This window comes from Vombatus ursinus, unplaced genomic scaffold (genome assembly GCF_900497805.2).
Source record: "Vombatus ursinus unplaced genomic scaffold, bare-nosed wombat genome assembly UNPS02014798.1, whole genome shotgun sequence".
Taxonomy (NCBI): domain Eukaryota; kingdom Metazoa; phylum Chordata; class Mammalia; order Diprotodontia; family Vombatidae; genus Vombatus; species Vombatus ursinus.
The window spans coordinates 83,516,547-83,538,006 of NW_020954576.1; the positions used below are offsets into that span (position 1 = coordinate 83,516,547).

Here is a 21,460-nt window from a genome sequence, read left to right on the forward strand (position 1 = left end):
TTCTGTTTGGCCTCCATTTCCGAATATATTTCTTGCCTATCCCGACTCATTCATCCATCTCTTTAGTAACGGATAATTTTTTCAAAGATATCCAACAAAACTGACCAACACATGAATCTAGTCTTACACTATATGCAATATTGCATATCTCTGCAAAGAAGGGAGAGAAATACGTTTTCTCAGTTGAGGTGGGGTGCTTGGTCACTGAAGTTACACAGCTCTCACAGTCTCTTTTTATTCTCTTCATTTACATTGTTGTGTATTTTGTTTTCCTGGTTCTACTTCCCCTGTATCCATTTTTTAAAAAATGATTTTTCAGGGACATCAGGCAGTAATACACTAACAGACGATTAGAACCCTTTCTAATTCAGATGTGATATTTATATTTCAGTACTTTAGTGACTATATTAGAATGACCTGCCCTCCTCAGTGGAAAGACCTTATGCACAAGATTTAACATCAGTTTTACTTAAGAGAGCTGTGGCAGGCATAGTTTACTTATTTGAAACCTTTTAGCCAGGCCATACTTTACTTATTTGAAACCTTTTATCACGTTGGTGGAATTATTATTATTGTAATTAGAGTTATAGTACAGAAGAAAACTGCACATCACCATGAGAAGCTATAGTAGGTCCTTCTTGAGTGGAAGGATCAGTGTTGTGTGGAATTAAAACAGGGTGCTGTTGTTTGCAAGCTCTTGCTTCTTTACTACTTGGGTGTTGATTCAGTAAAGAAAGTCATCTTTTGTGGGCTAGAAGAATGTTAAATAGTATGTGTGAATGAAATATTTTCTCTTAAGTATCTACTGGAGTAGATTGAAACTTGATGAATGACACTCTGGCGTGGATAGAGAGATTCTGTTTGTTTTACTGGATCATCCTTTATATTTTACCCCCCTAAATGTGCCTGTATCTCAAGTCTCTTCTGTCTGGGCTCTCTTCTTATGTCTCTCTACATTCTCTACTGGTGGACCCACTAGCTCTTCTGTGTTCAATTTTCTCTACATGAATGATTCCCAGATGTATATATCCAGCTGTAGTCTTTTTGGGGGGCTCATTGTTCATCACCAAATGCCTCTTGGACATTTCATTCTGGATGTCTTGTAAGCATCTCAAATTCAACATGTCTGACACAGAATTAATCATCTTTCTCTTCAAACACACCCTTTTTCCAGACTTCGCTGTTTTTGTTGAGAGTATCACTATTCTTCTAGTATCCCAAGTATCAACCTCAGAGTTGCCCTCAGTTCTTCACTTTTCCTCATCCCACATATCCAGTTGCCAGGTCTTGTTCATTTACTTTTAAGCTATTTCTAACATCCATATCCTTCTACTCATATGGCCCTCATTCAATTCATCATTGATTCTCACCTGTACTATTGGAGTAGCCTCCAAATTGTTCCTCCTACCTTGAGTGCCCACCTTCTATCCCAGTTCATCCTCTACAAAGCTGTCGTTGGGATTTTCTTAAAGAATAGATGTAACCATGCTTTGTAAACTCCACTGGCTCCCTATTTCCTCTAGGATCATACAAACTTATTACAGACTCCTCTGGCATTTAAAGCCCTTCACTATTAGCTCCAACCTAGGCATAACATACATCACTTTTTTTAAAATACCGGACATCACATGGCACGTATCATTGAATTGTTCCTCACACTATTCCACCTCCTGTCATCTCAGGTCATTTGTCCATTATGCCTAAAACATACTTCTTCCTCACTCCCACTACTTAGAAACCCTAGTTTCCTTTGAAGCTCAGCTCAAGTATCACCTCCCCTACATGAGACCTTTCCTGGTATCTCCAGCTGCTAGTGTTTCCTTCCCCTAAATTACCTTATAATTTGTTTTAATTGGCATAAATGTAAATTATAATAATTTGTAATAGGTTGAAAAACATTGAAATGCTGGACACTCTGCTAAATGATAGGGATAAAAAAAAAAGGCTAAAATGGACCCTTTTCTCAGGTAGTTCCCATTCTGATGAATGAGACCACATATAGATAACTAGATATACACAGAATAAATGGGAAGTAATCTCAGAAGGAAAGTCCCTAAGACCTGGGGGAACCAGGAGAGGCTTCCTGCAGAAGGTGGGATTTGAGCTGACTTTTATGTATACAGGTTGTCTCTCCTAATAGAATGTAAGCTCTTTGAGGACAAGGGCTGTTCCTTTTTCATCTTAGTATTCCCAGCATAGTGACTGGCACATGGTAGTTTAACAGATGTTGCTTCAGTGAATGAAATGATAACAAATCTACAAATATTTGATAGACCTTTCTGTAGAAAAAGGAATAGTAAATTCTGAATGAAGTGAGTAGATTAAAGTATTCCATTCATCTCCAGAGTAATCAGTTTGGCACTTTTTGCACTTAATTTGATGTGGTCTTCTAAACACTTAGTCTGAGGATTCAAATATACTCCTTTGTTTTCTGTGTTTAAACTAAATATCATCTACCCTAAAATCCAAAGCTTCCTTTCATTGGTGTTCAGGAGCAAAATGACCAGATCGGAAGCAGAAAGACCTGAGTTTAGATCCAGCCACTGATACTTATTCCCTGTGTGACTTGAGGCTAGCTACAACCTCTCTGGACCTGTCTTACTTTTCTATAAAATAAGAGTTGGGTTAGAACAGAGATCTTAATTGTGTGTGTGTGTGTGTGTGTGTGTGTGTGTATGTGTATGTATGTATGTATGTATAACAGACCCCTATGGTAGTCTAGTGAAGCCTATAGCCCTCATAGTACTATTTTTAAATAATTGAAGGAAATGCTAAATTTCAGTTAGAAGTTAGTGAAAATAAAGGTATTATTTTTTCCTATCAAAGTTCATAGAATCTCTGAAATCTATACATGCATCTTTTTGGGGTTCATGGACCCCAGGTTAAGAATCCCTTGGACTAGGTGTCTAAAGTTAAACAGCTTTTAGCACTCAGATTCACTCAATAGCAATTAAAGATTTTTTTTATCCTAATAGGAGAGGAAAATTGACTATAGGAACCATGTATCCAGATTAGAGTTTTGAGTATTTCAGCATGATCCAGAGAAGTGTGACGTAATGTATTTTTAAAAATCTTTTGGGGGGCAGCTAGGTGGCACAGTGGATAGAGCACCAGCCCTGGAGTCAGGATGACCTGAGTTCATATCCGGCCTTAGACACATAACACTGACTAGCTGTGTGACTCTGGGCAAGTCACTTAACCCCACTTGCCTCACCAAAAAAAAATCTTTTGGTTTCTAATGCTCTCCTATAGAAAGGGAAATTCCTTGGCTTCCAATACCCATGCTGGAACTTTAATTGGAATTTTCCTTTAAATCAGAGAAATCATGGAGACTTGTCTATTTCAAGTTCAAATAAAAACCTAATGAGACTGAATTAAATTTTTGTAAGCATTCAGACTCCCTACAAAAGGAAATCAAGAATTGAGAAAATTATAAAATAGATATTGAGACAAAAATGTTACTTTGGTTATGTTGTATAACTTGAATTCTCATCACTTGACAGTCTCACACTGCTCATTGTTAGTTTAGTTAAATCTTCCTTTTTCTATTTGAATTTTTATTGAAATAATCATTTCCCTATGTATCCATCTCTTCCCACGCCCCACTCCCAGCCATCCCATATACTGAAGAACGAAACAAAAATATTTCAGCATAATCAATACAACAACCAAGTTTGAAGTCATACACTTGTAGATGCATAGTTGTCTGCATCTACAAAAGAGAGAAGAAAGTGCATTCTTATATCTCCAGGGTCAAGCTTAGTCATAATTTCACAGTATTTAGTGTTGATATTTTGTTGTTTCCATTTACATTGTAGTCTTTATGCATATTGTTTTCCTATTTCTCCTTACTTCAATGCATCAGTTTATATAAATCTTCCCACACTCCTCTGTTTTCTTCAATATCATTGCTTCTTACAGTGCAGAAATATTCTTTATGTTCACATATCGTAGTTTAGCTATTCTTCATTCAGTAGTCAGTAGTAGTTCTTTACTACAAAAAGTGCTACTAAAATATTGTTATATATGGGACTTTACTTTTTATAGTTGATTTCTTAGGAATATTTGCATAGTTGTATGATCTCTGGGTTAAAAGTCAAGAACATTTTTAGCAACTTTAGTCTTGACTTCTTCTTACCCCATTCTTCTAATCCTACAAAGAGAGGAAAATTTTTTTTGATGTGTCCCATGCTTTTGTGCCCTATATTTTTTTTGTAATATTTAGTGAATTTAATTTACTATATTAAAAGGACCAGAATTTAAGAATACCTCAGAGGACCAGATCATGTCAATTGATAACAGTGAATTTTTTTTTTTTTTAATCCATAAGGTCAGTCAGTCAATGAACATTAAGCATCTGTTATGTGCTAAGGCACTGAGGATTCAGAGAAAGGTAAAAGACGATCCTTACTCTCAAGGAGCTCACAGTCTAATGGGGGAGAACACATGCAAGCAGCTATGTACAAACAAGCTATACACAGGATAAATTGGAAATAATCAACAGAAAGGAAGCATTCAAATTAAGGAGGACTAGGAAAAGCTTCCTGTAGAAGTTGGGATTTTAGCTGGAACTTGAAGGAAGGTAGGAGGCAGAGATGACAAAGGAGAGCGTTGTAGGAATGGGGGCCAGGAGAAAGTATCTAGAGTTGGGAAATAGAGTGACTTATTTGAGAAACAGCTAGGAGAGCAATGCTACTCGAGTGCAGAATATGTTATTAAGGAGGAGGTAAGATAAGGAGGAGGTAGGTGTAAGAAGACTGGAAAAGTGGGGAGGGGTCAGGTTATGAAGTGCTTTGGACACCAAAGAAGGGATTTTGATCCTAGAAGTGATATTGAGTTACTCAGTTTTGAGAAGACCAGTGTCACAGTCAGATCTGCACTTGAGAAAGATCATTTTTGATTGGTGGATAGACTAGAGTTTAGGTGTGAAGTGATGAGGGCCTACTCCAGCGTGGTGACAGTGTCAGATGAGAGAATGGGACATATGTGAGACATGTTATGTGTGTAAAATTAACAGGTCTTGGCATCAGTTTGGATATGGGAGTTGAGAGATAGTGAGAACTTGAGGGTGGCATCTGGGTTATGAGCCTGGATGACCAAGAGGATGTTGGTACCCTTGAGATTAATGAGGAAGTTTGGAAGGGGGGAGGTTTTAAGGGGGGAAACAAAAGAGTTCAGCTTTGGACATGTTAAATTTAAAATGTCTACTGAACATCCAGTTTGAGATGTCTGAAAGGCAGTTTGGAAATTTGAGACGGGAGGCCAGCAGACAAGTTAGGACAGGATAGGTAGGTTTAAGATATCTAGATTTAAGATTTAAGGCATAGAGACGATCATTGAATCCACAGAAGCTAATAACATTGCCAAATGAAATAAAATGAATAAAACAAAGAAAATAAAGTATGATGAAAAATTTTACTTAAAAGTAAAATTATAATATGTTTGTGTCAATTGATGTGCCTGGCCCTTCTGTTATTTATGATTAGTTGGTGTTAGATCTGAAACCTATATAGATTGAATATAGTCAATAAAGATTTTCTATATTTAGTGTAATGAGCTTTATGCCTGATTTTGAACCTTTTGTGGGTTAGGAAAAGATATATAAATCCCATCTTACAATATTCCCAACAAGTAGATCTGAGATATGATACCTTTAATTCAGATTTTTATTAAAAATGTCATTTCAGAATACCCTTCCCATTTCTTGACTGTCAAAAAAATTTAGACTAGTGACACAGTGTTTGTGATACTCCTCATTTAAAAGTACCTGCATACCTTAGTACTATGTTTAGGTGATGGTGATAGCCTAAAATTTTCACAGCCAATTGAAGTCTAGTTTATTTTCCAGGGGAGTTTATAAATGTGTGTTACATTTTCTGTAATTGAAGCTGGTAGCTATTGGATGTCTTTGTCCAGTATTGACTAGAAATAGAGTAACACTGTCAGTTAACTTAAGACTAATAAAGGGTCTTAAAATAGCAGTGACTTTACTGGTAATATCTTCTTTTATTGTCACTTAAATGTGAACTAGTAAAATGTTGTGATAAATTCTCTATTATCATGGGATCACAGTAATGTTTGTTGAGAACAGATCTAGGTTAAGTTGGTAAATTTTTATCTTTGTAAGTATGATGAGATCCTAGATGGCAGAGCGGAGAGAGTGCTGGACTTGGAGTCAGGAAGACCCAAATTACAGTGCTGTCTTCCACACTTACCTGCTCTGTGACCTTGGGCAAGTCACTGAACCACCCTTTGAATCTCACTTTACTCTTCTGTAAAATGAGAACAGTAGCTCCCACCTCACAGGGTTATTGTTGGGCCCAAGTGAGATAATGTGTGTAAAGGACTTTGCAGTTCTATAAAGTTCTACATAAATTATTAATGATATTAGCTATTGTTATTATTCCTAATTTTGTAATGCTTTGTCAGCTCTTATTTCTCAGGGTTTGATTTGTGTCACATTGTTTCACTTAAAATATCTTCTGAGTACAAAAGAAGAATAGTACTGAAACTTTTTTTCTCTTATAGATTAGCAAGACATCTTCAGAAAGAAGCTCAGGCTCAACACAACAATTCAGAATTCACAGAAGAGCAAAAGGTAGTATTTAAAAACCCTCTAAGTATAGAAGAATCCACGTGAAGTAATGATATTTAAAACAACAAAATTAAGTGTTGTGCTTTTGAGTAAAAATGATGCTCATATTTTCTCTTTTGGACTGTGAACTATTAAGAGTAATTTAGACAAGAAGTGATTCCTTTAATGTTCTATACATTTTAGCGCGTATATAGTCACTCAGCTAGGGCTGTACTAACTATAGACAGATCAAATATGGTCCATATTTGGTGGAGAGCATCTGTGCTTTGGAGGCAGAAATAAAGGATTGAATGAATCACTTGCTACTATCTTTTCTTTTCACTAGAAATTGGCTAAAGTAAAAGCAGTGTGATATGGTAGAAAAACAGCACTGGATTGGAGCCTAAAATCTGGGTTCCAGTTCTGACTCAGACACTTACATATCTGTTTTACTTTGGGAAAGTCATTTCATTTCTAGATCTCAATTTCCTCATTTGTAAAGTAAGGAGGGTTGTACTGTGTGATTTCTAATTCTAGAATCATCTGAACCTAAGCACTCTGGGTAATTACTTTTTACCTTAATATTTTTTTAACTACCAGCTTTCCTCTCTCATCTCACATGGTTGTGTGCTCAAATTCAGGTTGGGTTGGGGAGGATTATTAGTTATCTGCACATTCTCCTAAAGCTAAGTGATAGTGTAAGTATAATAAGTTCACTGCCCTGAAAGTTTCATATGTCTCCTTAATGTATCGAGAAGGGGAGATATTCCAAAGATTTTTAGACTCAAAATTAGGGCTGGTAGCAGTTCTTAGGGATCATTATTCCAATACTCTTCTTGATGCATTTATCCCATCTTAAAACTTCCCCAGCAAGTGCTCATCCATTCTCTTTTTGAACATGTTCAATGACAGGAAATACTTTACAAGGTGATCTATTCCATATTTGGACATCTCTGATTATTCTTCCTCCCTGTAATTCCCACACTGGGGAAAGATGAAGAAGAGCCTTGTATTTTATTCCTGTTATTTAAGGATATCTTGCTTTATATTTACCTTGGATTGTGTAAATTAAAAATTCTATTTGTAGAATTTTCACACTCAACCTTGGTTATCACTGTAGTAACAATGATTCAATCAGTGAACAGTAATGCATCTAATAAAATTGAACTACCTAGTAAGCTTCAGAAAAAGTACACTACAAGTACTGACTATATTTTATTAAAATTCTTATGTCAGCATTTATTTGTTCATGTTTGAATTTGTATTTCTAAATAGATGTAAAAAGCTTATTTCATTAAAAAATTATTTGTGCTTATTTGACTTATATGTGAGAGTTTGGGAAATAATTATTTAGTCTATTAAGATTGGAGACTTCTGAATAAGAGATTAGTTGTATTATACAACATGGCTTAAGCATATTTGCCATTTAAAGTGACTTATCATGGAATTGATTTGCTCATATGAAAAAAGTTGCATTTTCCCAATTTTTAACAAGACAGATTTTATCAGTATAGTAGAGTGAAAAAGAGAACTGAATTTGGGGTCAAAGTAAATGTACCTGGGCAGAACTCCTGCTCATTACCTCTATAGGGCTGTTACAGATAAGTTTTCTTATCTGTAAAATGGGAAAAGAGGTTGAATCTACATGACTTCTGCTAGTTCTATATGGAATTCTAACTCTAAATCTATACACATACAATCTGTTAGCATCATTTTTGTCTGTAACATCAGCACAGTTGTATAAATGTAAATTTAAAGAAAAGTGGTCTTATTTTCTTACACATGAGAAAGAATTGCTAGTCTTTTATTTGTCTTTTTAACAAAACAAAGCTTACCACAAAATTCTGGTTTTCAGTTTTACAGTGGGTAATTGCTAGAAATTTAAAGTTGAATTCATACTAAATTGCATAGTTTAAACTGATTCATGATATTGCAGCCTTGTTGTTTTTTTTTTAAATTTGGTTAGGCAGTGGGGTTAAAGTGACTTGCCCAGGGTCACACAGCTAGTAAATGTTATATGTCTGAGGCCGGATTTGAACTCAGGGCCTCCTGACTTCAGGGCCAGTGCTCTATCCACTGCACCACCTAGTTGTCCCCAGCTACTCTTTCTTTAACCACTGTACTCTGACATTCTTCCACCTCCTACCAGAACTTAGATTCTGCCCATGGGAAACTGGATTTTGATTGTGAGCTTTTACCTTATTTGCGTGGAATCAGGCTACCATATCTCTTCCCTGGCCATTGCCAAACCACATCTTCTTATGCTTTTCAACTCAACTCCCCTGAGGTGTTATTGCTTTCCATATAGGAATATAAGTTCCTTTAGCATAGGGACCGTCTTGCTTGTTTTTTTTGTATACCCAGGGCTTAGAATGCAATGAAGTACTTAGTGATTTTTCTTTCCTTCATTCTATTATTACCTCTGTCCCTTGTCATTTAGGAATTGTCTCCCTTTTCATATTTGTGAGTAATACCTCCTTTCATTTGCAATTTTTAAAAAATGATTTAACCTTTTATATTTAGATCATATCCATTTGGAGCTTACTGTGCTGTATTTTGTAAGATGTTATTCAAAGACTAATTTTTGCCAAACTGCTTTCCTGTAGTTCTTGTTAAAATAGGAAGTCCTTGCCCTAGTAGGTTGTGTTCTCTTGTTCATGGAACAATAGGCAACTACTGTGTTTGATTGCTTTTAGGTCTTTTTTATCTAGTATATTCTAAGAATCAAATTCTCTATTTTTTTAGACACTACAAAATATTTTGAGCAGTACTGGTTTATAATATAGTTTGAGATATAGTAATATTAGATTCCTTTCAGGCCTACATTTTTTCATTATTTCCTCTGTGATTTCTTTCTCTTTTTTTGTTCCTCCAGATGACTTTCATTGTTATTATGTCTAGTTCTAAAAAGTAACCCTTTGTTCTTTTTAATGATGTGGCATTAAATCTGTTCATTTTTTTCAGTAGTATCATTTTATTATATTGGCATAGCCCAACTATGAAAGATCTTCTGTTAGTTAAGTCTTTATTTCTATAGAAGGTGTTTTGTAGTTGTAATTCATGTAAGTCCTGAGTGTTTGGGTAGATTATTAATAGCTAATTTGCATTCTGTACAGATAAGAGCATTTTTATGAATAGCTTTTAGTAGTAGATATTTGAAGAAGTGGGAGCACAGGGAAAAATTATTTTAAAATCAATTTTGGAGGTTGTAATAAACAACTGCCCTTGCCTTTTCAAATTTGAAATACTTCAATATTTTCAATCTTTTAAGATTAAGTCCTACAACGTTATACTGTATGATTTTTACATTTTTTACATTCACACTAATTTTATTGCAATGCTACTTTGTTGTGTTATAGAGTGTTTTTTATAAGGTGTCACCATGACCAGCAAATATAGCTAGGCATGAATGTTAGTAGAGGATAGCCATGTAACTTGTATCAGCAGGTCGAACTTTTGCTGAATTGTGATATTAACTTTACCAAGTCCTTGTGGGTACATGACAGAGGAGATAAAATCTCTAAGTGCTTAAAATATAATGGTTTTTGTTTTTTTTTCTCATCATCTTCCACTTAGTAGTTGAATGGCCATGTCTTTTTGTTTCAACATGACTAATTTAATTTTATTTAATCTTTATGAGCTAGAAAGACTAGTCCTTTTGTCTTTTTTTGTCAAGTTTTACCTGAAGCAAACAGAGACCTAGGATTCCAGAGTTCATCAAGAGAATATAGGGAAGGGCCAACCTTTTTTCATGATCCATTTTAAAAAAATTTTAGTAGTACTGAGTTCCTCTATTAGTACTGTCGTGCATTCACTGAGCAATAATTTCATTTTTCTTTTATTGGACATTTTAATATCAGGTTTTCCAAATGATTTTTTATTTTCACTTTCCCCTGTGGTAACTTAGCTGATAAATATGTTCCTTTTGACATATATGTTTATATAATTCACATTATCAGTATTCTTGAAGATATTACTCTGTATGAGATTTCCTGAAGTGAGACCTCTTGTAGAATAATGAATACAGGAGTTAAAATTTTTAGTTCATTTTACATTTGTTTTTAAGGTTTATAATTTGTTAGACAATACTTTAACTTATTCTAGTGGAGACCTATACGTGTCAGGAATAGATGTCATTAAATGTTATACAGAATTTGTAGATTATAAAACAAAGTGGTATATAAGCAGAACTTCTGAAAAGTGAACACCTTTAGTGGATTTTTTGTTTTTGTTTTTGTTTTTAAGACTAGGGTCTCCCTATATCACCCAAGCTGAAAATGCAACAGTCACTCATGGGCCCATTTCTGATTGGCATGGAAATTTTGACTTGCTTTGTTTTTCTGACCTGGGCTAGTTTGCCCCTCCTTAGGCAGCCTGGTGGTCCTCCACTTCCAGGGCTTAAAAACCATATTATTGTTAGACTCAGTGCAGGACTCAATGAATTTTAGTTCAACTGCAGCTTAGAACTCCCAGGCTTAAACAATCCAGCCTCAGCGTTCCCTAGCAGCAGGGACTATAAGCAAATGTCACCATACCTGGGTAGTTATTACTTTGTATTAGCATACATTCCCTCAAACTTGGTCTGACATTGAATATTCATTTCTTGGTACATTTATTCATTGTACATTTATTGCTTCCCTGACAAATTGTCCCACTTTTCAAGAGAGTCACCTTGGGAGAGCTCAGTCTGTGTGATCTCTTGTCAGAATGGCCAGTCTTCTTCAGGCAGAAGGTAGGAATTGACTTCTTGTCAGACTATTACCCGGGCAAATTAAGGATTGTAGTCTGGAAAGGAATTTAATAGCCAGATAACCTAATGACGAACCCATAGAAAATTATACTTTTTGTCACTTGCTCATGCATTTGTCTATTTTGAGATGTAAAAATGGTCTACAACAGTATTGGTTGTGAGTAAGTTAATTGGGTAGAAAAATCAAAATAACCAGGATTTTCACATACTACATGCCTTGCTTCTTGCCGAATTCTTCAACAAAATAGGTACGTAAACTAATAGTGAGGAGTGTGTGTGTGTGTGTGTGTGTGTGTGTGTGTAAATGGACGTAAGTTGGAAAATTAGTATGGAAAAGTTTGTCTTTATCTTGATGACATTTTGATCTTTTAATTTCTTTAAGTTTCTTCTGTGTTTTTGTTATCCTCCATTAGCTCCCATGGGCTCATTTATTATCTCTATGCAGGTGATTGCCAGATCTATTACCTTAAGCTCTCTCTTGAACTCCAGTCTCAAAGCAAGTCAGTAAGCATTTATTAATCACCTACTATGTGCCAGACACTGTACTAAGCACTGGGGATACAAAGAAAAGCAAAAGACAGTCCTTGTTCTCAAAGATCTTGAAGTCTAATGGGGAAGACAACATGCAGACAATTGTGAAGAAACAAGCAACAGGCAGAATAAATTAGAATTCATCTTAAGAGGGAAGGCACTAGCATTAAGAGGGAGATACTTTTGGTAGCAGGTGAAATTTTAGCTAGGACCTAAAGGAAGTAAGGGAAGTCTGGAACAGATGTGGAAGAAAAGTATTACAGAAATGGAGGACATCCATTGAAAATGAAAAAGTCCAGAGAAATGTCACGTTCAAAGAACAACAGATAGGCCAGCGTCACTGGATTGCAGAGTACTTGGAAGTAAGGTATAAGACGACTGGGAAGGGAAGGGAAGGGGCCAGGCTGTAAAGACAGGATTTTCTATTTGATTCTGGAGATAATAAGAAACTTTTGGGGTTATTGAATAAGGGAGTGACATGATCAAACCTACACTTCAGGAAGATAACCGACAGCTGAGTAGAGGATGGATTGGTGTGAGGAGAGACTTGACAAAGAGACCAATTAAAAGACTAGTGCAGTAGTTGTGAGGCGATGGAGTCTTGCACCAGGATCGTGGTGGTGTCAGAGAAGAAAAAGTGGCTCATCTAAGAGATGTTCCAAAGGTAGAATCAGCAGGACTCGGCAGCAGATTACATGGGGGGAAGTGGGGAGCAGAGGGTGAGAAATTGAGGAGTCGAGGATGACACTGAGGAAGTGAACCTAGGTGACCGGAAGGATGGTGTTGTCCTCAGCAGTAATAGGAAAGTTTTGAAGGAGGTCGGGAAGATTTGGAGGGAAAGTTAATGAGTTCAGTTTTAGACATGTTGAATTTAAGATGTCTATAGGACATCCAGTTTGAGCTGTCCAGTAGGCGACTAGTGGCACAAGACTAGAGTCTAAGAGAAAGGGCGGGCCTGGATAAGTACATTTCAGAAACATCTGTATGAGATGCAAATTGAATCTACGGGATCTGATAACATGAAGAAAAGAAAAGGGCCAAGGACAGAGTGTTGGAGGGGGTTCACACACTTAGCAGGCACGTAGTAGATGAAGATAAGCAAAGGAGACAGAAGAGGTCAGAGACGGAGGAGGAGAACCAGGAGAGAGCAGTGTTATGAAGACCTGGAGAGAGGATGATCAACAGTGTCAGAGGCTGTAGAAGATCAGGAAGAATGAAGATTGAGAAAAGATTATTAGATTTGGCTGTTAAAATATTAGTGACAACTTTGGAGAGAGCAATTTCAGCTGAATGATGAGATTAGAAGCCAGACTTCAGGGAGTTCATAAGAGAGGGAGAAGGGAAGTGGACCCACCAGGTATTAGATGACTTTCTCAAATTTAGCCTCAAATGGAAAAAAAGCCATGGGATGATAGCTAATATGGATTGTTGGAGTAAGTGAGGATTTTTGAGAATGGGAGGAAAGTGGATGTGTTTGTAGGCATTAAGGAAGCAGCCAGTAGATAGGGAGAGATTAAGGATTAATGGAGAGGTAGAGATCATAGCTAGAAGTCAGCTCTGTAGCGCTGTGGATAGGTTGCTGGGCCTAGAGTCAGGAGGACCTGAGTTCATATCTGGCCTCTGACACTTACTAGCTGTGTGACCTTGGCTAAGTCAGTTAACCTCCTTTTGCCTTAATCCACTGGAGAAGGGAGTGACTAACCACTCCAGTATCTTTGCTAAGAAAACTCCATGGATAGTATTGGCATGCTGGTCCATGGGGTCATGAAGAGTCGGACATGACCAAACAGTACAGGGATGATAGAGGGGGCAGCTTGCTGGAGCAGATGGGATGAAATGCGATCACTTGTGAATACAGAGGAGTTTGCCTTGGCAAGAGGGGCCACCTCTTCACATGAGAGGGGCAAAGGAGGAGATAGTGGCAGGAAACGTCTGAGTATCGTCAGGTGACAAGGAGGGTAAAAGGAGCACTCTGCAAGTGGCATCATTTTTTTCCAGTGAAGTATGAGTCTAGGTTCCCAGCTCGGGGTGGGGTGGGGAGCCATGAGAGATTTGAGGGAGGTAAAAAGATTTGGGAAAGGCAGAAATAAGTGTGAAAATGAATCAATTAGGGAGTTGTAAAAGGATTGTCTTGCCACAGTGTGGACCCAGCTGAGATTATGTAACACAAATTTGTAGTGAATGCAGTCAGCGCAGTCTCATGCTCTTCTCCAGCTTTGTTCAGCAGCACATGAGAAGGGGTGAAGGCAGTGAATAGTTGGAGTAATCCGAGGTTGAAGCTTGGAAGGGTGAGATCAGTGATAGGATAAGGGAGGAAGACACTCAAGAAGAATTGAACTTATTCACCAAGGGGTCTAGGTGGAGGAATGGGAACTCACAGAGCAGACAGAACAGACTTAGGGGTTGTAGGGAAGAGAGGGAGAGGGGGAATGATAACAGATTATGATCAGATAGAAGAATTTCATAGCTCATGAACCATGAAGTGTGGAACACTTGTGGTGATGGCAAGATTAAGGGTATCACCGATGAACTGCCTTTTGGACATCTCAGTACATCCAAAGCAGAACTCTCTGTCGTTTCCCTCAAACTCACCCCTCTCCTAACCTTCCCTTTTACTGTTGAGCTCTCCACAATCTGGTCCCATTCCTACCTTTCCATTCTTTTTATACTCTAATCTTTTCTTTATATTCTGTGATCCAGCAATCCTGGCCTTCTTGCTGTTCCTTGCACACACACTCCATCTCCTAACTCATGCCCTTCTTCTTCTTTTTTTTTTAATATTACATAGCTTGCTCTAATATCCTTTGCCCTTCCCCTCTTCCTCCCAGAGAGCCATTCCATATAACAAAGAGATTATTTAAAGATTAAAAAAAGGAAAAAAGAAGCAAAGCTGATCAGTACTTTTTCTTATCTTCTTCTACTCTCTAAATTGCTCATGTGACTTTTGACAAATCACTTTTTATCCAAGCCTTAATTTTGTTATCTGTATGGTAAAGGGGTTAGTCTAGATAATCTGTAAGGTCCCTTTTTGAGTCCCATATTCTACAAATAGTTTGGTATTATTTGATTTTCCCTTTCAGTTAGGTGACCTACTCATCATCTTAGAATTCAGTAGTTTTATCTTTCTAACACATTTTGAGTTTAGTAGCAAAAAAATTGCTGCCAAAAACTTTAGTTTGATTGGATTCCCTGGTTTGTCTAGCAGTTTTTCTCATGTAAGTTTCACGGGACATTCTGTCCCATAATGCTTAGACAATTTTCCTTGTTTTGTGTCAGATTTGGTGGTAATGAGCATTCCAACGATATTATCTGCTTGCTCTACAATCCTTCTGACCAGACTTTCTTTAGGTGGCTGGCCATATTTATGTATAGCAAACTGAAGATTGAGTCAGACTCTCTTACCTTGGCAGCTTTGGTTTTAAAAACTTGATTTCCTCCAGAAAGCAACTATAGTATATTTTAGTGACACTAATTGAAATTTTTAATAGGTACCTCCATGTTCTCTCCTTTCACTTCTTAACCCCTTACAATCTGGTTTATAACCTCATCATTCTACTGAAACTGCTTTCTCCAAAATTACCCATTACCTCTTAATTGCCAAATCCAGTGGTCTTTCTCAGTCCACATTCTTCTTGACCCTTCTACATTCTTTGATGTGATTGATCACCTACTTCTCCTTGATACCCTTCTCTGTAGGTTTTTGGGGTACCACTTTCTCATGTTTGTCCTCCTACCTATTAGACAGTTCCTTCTCAGTATCCTTTACATTGGATTCTAATCAGGGTCACAACTTTTAACCAGAGGTGTTCCACAGATCTCTGTCCTGGACCCTTTTTTCTTCTCTCTCTATAGTACTTCTCTTGGTAATCTCATTAGGTCTCATGAATTTAATTACTAGCTCTGTGCATGATTCTCAGATTTATCTATCTAGCCCTAACTTCTCAGCTGACCCCTGGTCTCATATCTCTGCCTGCCTTTCAAACATCTTGAACTGGATGTTCAGTAGACATTTTAAACTCAACATGACCAAAACTGAACTCAGTATCTTTCTCCCTAAACCCCCTTCCGCCACACAATTTCCCTGTTAACTATAGAGAGCAACACCAGCCTCCCAGTCCCTCACTCAGGCTTGCAAATGTAGGTGTTATCTTTGACTCCTCAATACCTCTAAACCTTCTTCCTTCCCCGATACCCAGTCTGTTGCCAAGGTCTGTCAGTTTCACCTTTGCAACATCTCTCAAACATACCCTCTGCTCTTCTTTGACACTGCTACACCTCTATTGCAGGCCCTCATCCCCTCAAACTTAGACTGTTGCAGTAGCTTGTTGCTGGGTCGGCCTGCCTCGAGTGTCTCCTCACTTCATTCCATTCTCCAGCTACCAAAGTGATTTTTCTAAAGCACAGGTCCAACTATTTCATCACTTTACTTAATGAACTCTAATGGTTTCCTATCACCTCCAGGACCAAAAACAAAATGTTCTGTTTGGCATTCAAAGCCCTTCATAACCTACTATCTACTCCTACTATTCCAGTCTTCTTATAACTTATTCCCCTTCTTAGAACATACTCTTCAGTTCATTCAAATTGGCTACCTGGTTGTTGAACAAACAAGACACTCCATCTCCCAGCTCTAGGCATTTTCTCTGACCTGGATTGCTCTCCTTCTCTATCTCTGTCTCCTGGCTTCCTTTAAGTCCCAGCTAAAATCCATCTTCTACAGGAAGCCTTTCCCCAATGCCTTTTAATCTAGTGCTTTTCCTCTCAATTATTTATCTATCCTGTATATAGCTTGTTGTTTCCCCCTTTAGATTATAAGCTCCTTGAGGGCAGGGGACTGTCTTTTTACCTCTTTTTGTATCCCTAGCACCTGGCATGTAGTAGATTCTTAATAAATGTTCATTGACTGTTTTCTTATACCAGGTTTTCTTTGGGTGGGTGGAGTGTATGGTTCTAATTTTTTTTTTAACCTTATTCTGGAATAGTTTTTTAAAAAATTATTTAGTATTTTATTTTTCCCCAGTTACATGTGAAAACAATTTTTAACATTTGTTTTTAAAACTTTTGAGTTCCATATTCTCTCCCTTCTTCCATCCCCACACCCCAACCCCTGCAGTGAGAAGGCAAGCAATTAGATACAGGTTATACATGTGTAGTGATGCAGAACATTTCTATATTAGTCATTTTGTGAAAGAAAACAGACAAAAAAAACCTCAAGAAAAATAAAGAAAGTAAAAAAGGTATGCTTCAATCTGTATTCAGACACCATCAGTTCTTTCTCTGGGGATGGATAGCATTTTTCATCATAAGTCCTTTAAAGTTGTCTTGGATCATTGTATTGCTCAGAATAGCCAAGTCATTCACAGCTGATCATCTTACAGAATTGCTGTTACTTTGTACACAGCACAATTCACTTTGCATCAGCTCCTGTAAGCCTTTCCAGGTGATTCTGAGAGCATCTTGCTCATCATTTCTTATAGCACAGTAGTATTACATCATAATACCACGTACCACACTTTGTTCAGCCATTCCCCAATTGATGGGCATCCCCTCAATTTCCGTTTCTATGCCCCCTGAAAAGAGCTGCAGTAAATATTTTTGTCCATATAAGTCCTTTTTGTTTTTTACTTCTTTTGGGATACAGATTTTATCTCTTTAGGGATGCAGATCTAGTGGTGATATTGCTAGGTCAAAGGGTATACATGGTGTTATAGCCCTTTGGGCATAGTTCCAAATTGCTGTACAGAATGGTTGAATCAGTTCACAACTCCAACAACAATGCATTAATGTCTCACTTTTCCCACATCCCTTCCAACATTTGTCATTTTCCTTTTCTGCCCTATTAGCCAGTCTAATAGGTATGAAGTAATGCCTCAGAATTGTTTTAATTTGCATTTCTCTCATCAATAGTGAGAGCATTTTTTTCCTGTGACTATAGATAGCTTTGATTACTTCATCTGAAAACTGTTCATATCCTTTGATCATTTATCATTTGGGGAATGGCTCTTTTTATAAATTTGACACAGTTCTCTGTATATTTAAGAAAAGAGACCTTTGTCAGAGAAACGTACTTCGAAATTTTTTTCATAGTTAATATTGCTAGCTTTATTTCCTTTCTTCCTATTCCCCCCTTTTATTCTGTTCTCTTTCTCTTTTCACCCTGTCCTTCCTCAAAAGTGTTTTGCTTCTGACCATTCCCTCCCTCAATCTGCCCTCCTTTTTTATCACCCCCACCCCCTTCTCTTATCCCCTTCTCCTCCAACTTTCCTGTAGGGTAAGATAGATTTCTATACCCAACTGAGTGTATATGTTATTCCTTTTCTGAGCAAATTCTGATGAGAGTAAGGTTCATTCACTCCCCCTTACCTCCTCCCTTTTCCCCTCCACTGTAAAAGCTTTTTCTTGCCTCTTTTATGGGAGATAATTTACCTCATTCTATCTCTCCCTTTCCCCCGTACAGTCTTCTCTCACCCCTTAATTTTATTTTTTTAGATATCATTCCTTCATATTCAACCCACACCTGTGCCCTCTGTCAATATTCTTTCTAACTGCCCTAATAATGAGAAAGTTCTTATGAGTTATAAGTATCATCTTCCCATATAGGAATGTAAACAGTTTAACCTTAATAAGTCCCTTATGATTTCCTTTTCCTGTTTACCTTTTTATGCTTCTCTTGAGTCTTGTATTTGAAAGTCATATTTTCTATTCAGCTCAGGTCTTTTCATCAAGAATGCTTAAAAGTCCCTTATTTCATTGAATGTCAATTTTTTCCCCCTGAAGAATTATACTCAGTTTTGCTGGGTAGGTGATTGTTGGTTGTAATCCTAGCTCCTCTGCCCTCAAGAATATCATATTCCAAGCCCTTCCTATCCTTTAATATAGAAGCTGCTAAATCTTGTGTTATCTTGACTGTGGTTCCACAATACTTGAATTGTGTCTTTCTAGCTGCTTGCAATATTTTCTCTTTGAGCTCTGGAATTTGGCTATGATATTTCTGAGAGTTTTCATTTTGGGATCTCTTTCATGAGGTGATCAGTGAATTCTTTCAATTTCTATTTTACCCTGTGGTTCTAGAATATCAAGGCAGTTTCCTTGATAATTTCTTGAAAGATGATATCTAGGCTCTTTTTTGATCATGGTACTTTTCAGGTAGAGAGATAATTTAAAAATTATCTCTCCTGAATATATTTTCCAAGTCAATTGCTTTTTCATTGAGATGTTTCACATTGTCTTCTATTTTTTCATCCTTTTGATTTTGTTTTATTGTTTTTTGGTTTCTCATAAAATCATTAGTTTCTATTTGTTCAGTTCTAATTTTTAAGGAATTATTTTCTTCAGTGAGCTTTTGTACCTCCTTTTCCATTTGGCCAATTCTACTTTTTAACAAGTTTTTTCTTCAGTGAATTTTTGTCTCTGTTTTTCCATTTGGCCAATTCCTTTTAAGACTTTCTTTTCCTCGTTGGCATGTTATACCTCTTTTACCATTTGGCCTAGTCTGTTTTTTAAGGTGTTACTTTCTTCAGTATTTTTTTGTATCTCTTTTACCAAGCTGTTGACTCATTTTTCATGGTTTTCTTTCATCACTCTCATTTTTCTTCCCACTTTTTTCTCTGTCTCTCTTACTTGATTTTCAAAATCTTTTTTGAACTCTTTCATGACCCTGAAACCAATTTATTTTTTCCTTGGAGATTTTTGATGTAGGAACTTTGACTTTGTTATCTTCTTCTGAGTGTGTGTTTTGATCTTCCTTGTCACCATAGTAACTTTCTATGGTCAGAATTTTTTTCTGTTGTTTGCTTATTTTTCTGATCTCTTTCTTGACCTTTAATTCTTTGTTGAAGTAGAGCTGTCTTTTCAGGATGGAAGGCGCACTGTCCTAAGTTTCAGGGATTTTGTGTAGCTGTTTTCAAAGATACTTCTAGTGACCTGTAAGTTTTCAGTTTTTCCAAGGTAGTATAATCTAAGGAGAGGTGTGTTTACTACTCTCCTAGCCTGTATTCTGGTCTGTGAGTGATGACAAGCAGTCTTTTCTGCCCTGGAACTGTGAAGAGGGTCCCTGCTCCACCAAGGCCCCAGGCTGTGGTGTGCTACTTCTCCTCCTTGCCCTGGGACTGCCACCTAGCATTGCAACCCAGATCTGAATATGGGCAAAGCAACAGAGTCCTGTCTCAGTGCTAGCAAAGAGACCCCTATAATATTCTTCTGACCAGTAGTTAAACTCCCTTACTGTCTGTGGCCTGAGAGCTCCAGAAGCAGCTGCTGCTGATTCAGTAGCTTCCAAAATCTCCTTCCTCTCCCTTCCCCCGCCACCTCCCCACACACACACTGGTGCAGCTTGCACTGGACTGTGCTACACTTTCACCCAGGTGGAACATATCTTTCCTGCTGACCTTCTAAGTTGTCTTTGGCTAGTGAATTATTTTACCCTGTCCTTTTGTGGGTTCTGCTGCTGCAGGAATTGTTTTATGGCATTATTTAAAGGTGTTTGGAGGGGTTTTGGGGAGAACTCAGGTGAGTTACTGCCTTTTCTTCATCATCTTGACTCTGTGGTACCCCCTCCCCCAATACTTTTTAAAATTGTCTGTTTCCTCAGTCATGGTAAAAATAAAATTTTCAGTCTCTAAAATGAGAACATTTTTAAGTCACAACTTTGAAGTTGAGTTTTGTTCACTTTTTGGTGTTAATTTGCTTTAGTTAAGTGATTACTTGTTCTGTGACTTAATTCAATTAAGTTCATTTGTATCTCTTTTCAGGACCACTTATTTATGTGGAAAGTAGACACATTATTGTAGCAAGCAGAGCTTATTATCTCAAACAGAAATAATTAAATACCAAGTATTCTGAATATTGGAGTAAATTGCTGTTGCTGCAACTGAAAATGATAGTTTAGCTTCATTATTTTTATGCTGAAGCTGGGTGTGGTCACTTAAAATAGTTATGAATAATGGCTGTTGGTATTTTGCCATAATGAAGTAGATTCTGCATAAAAACAGATTGATGCCTTTTAACTTGTGAAGATTTTGCAGTTTAAAGCGGTTTCCATCTACTGGTTACATTCTTTGTTGACAGGGAAAGAGTTCAGTTAAATTAATTTCAGAAAAGAAAGAAGAAAGGAGCTAGGTAATATTTCTAAGAGCCTTAAAATCCTCTAAGATGAGATATCCAGGTAATTAAGTTGTATCCAAATTTTATGAAAATGGAAGGCCTACCTGGTGCAACTGTGTGGCTGTATTATCTTTAGATTGTGCCACTCCAAGCTCGTGTATGTGCCTGCTATAACAAAAGAATGCAGGGGTGCCCCCTTCCTAATGAGAAATAGTTTGCTAGTTTCTTAGCAAAATTTTTCCCTTTTGTTGTTACAACACTTGAATACATCGTATATATTCTGAATAAGGGCATGAGTACTAGACCTGTGATTTGCGTAGAGCAGAGACATCAAACTTGCAGCCTAAGGGCAAGTGACCAGCAGAGCTTCAGACCCAGTACCAGGTTAAAAGTAATTGGGAAAATTTAACAAAATAAATTAAAATGTAATATGACATAGAAAATATTAAATTGTGGTTTTCCAAGTCAATATGTTGCCTGCAGGGTCTGTTTCTATTTGAGTT

At 37.2% G+C, this 21,460-nt stretch overlaps 1 protein-coding gene across 2 annotated transcripts in view; it reads left to right on the forward strand.

The window, feature by feature from the left end:
- The window catches only part of LOC114049794 (axin interactor, dorsalization-associated protein), a 51,229-nt gene that overhangs the window by 1,226 nt on the left and 28,543 nt on the right, over positions 1-21,460 (forward strand). For both annotated transcript variants that reach the window (XR_003569906.1, XM_027871203.1), the window contains exon 2: positions 6,529-6,598. Coding sequence is in view for 1 of the 2 variants with exons in the window: in XM_027871203.1 (XP_027727004.1) it covers positions 6,529-6,598 (70 nt within the window). In the remaining variant the exon portion in view is untranslated. The remainder of the gene's footprint in view (positions 1-6,528; positions 6,599-21,460) is intronic.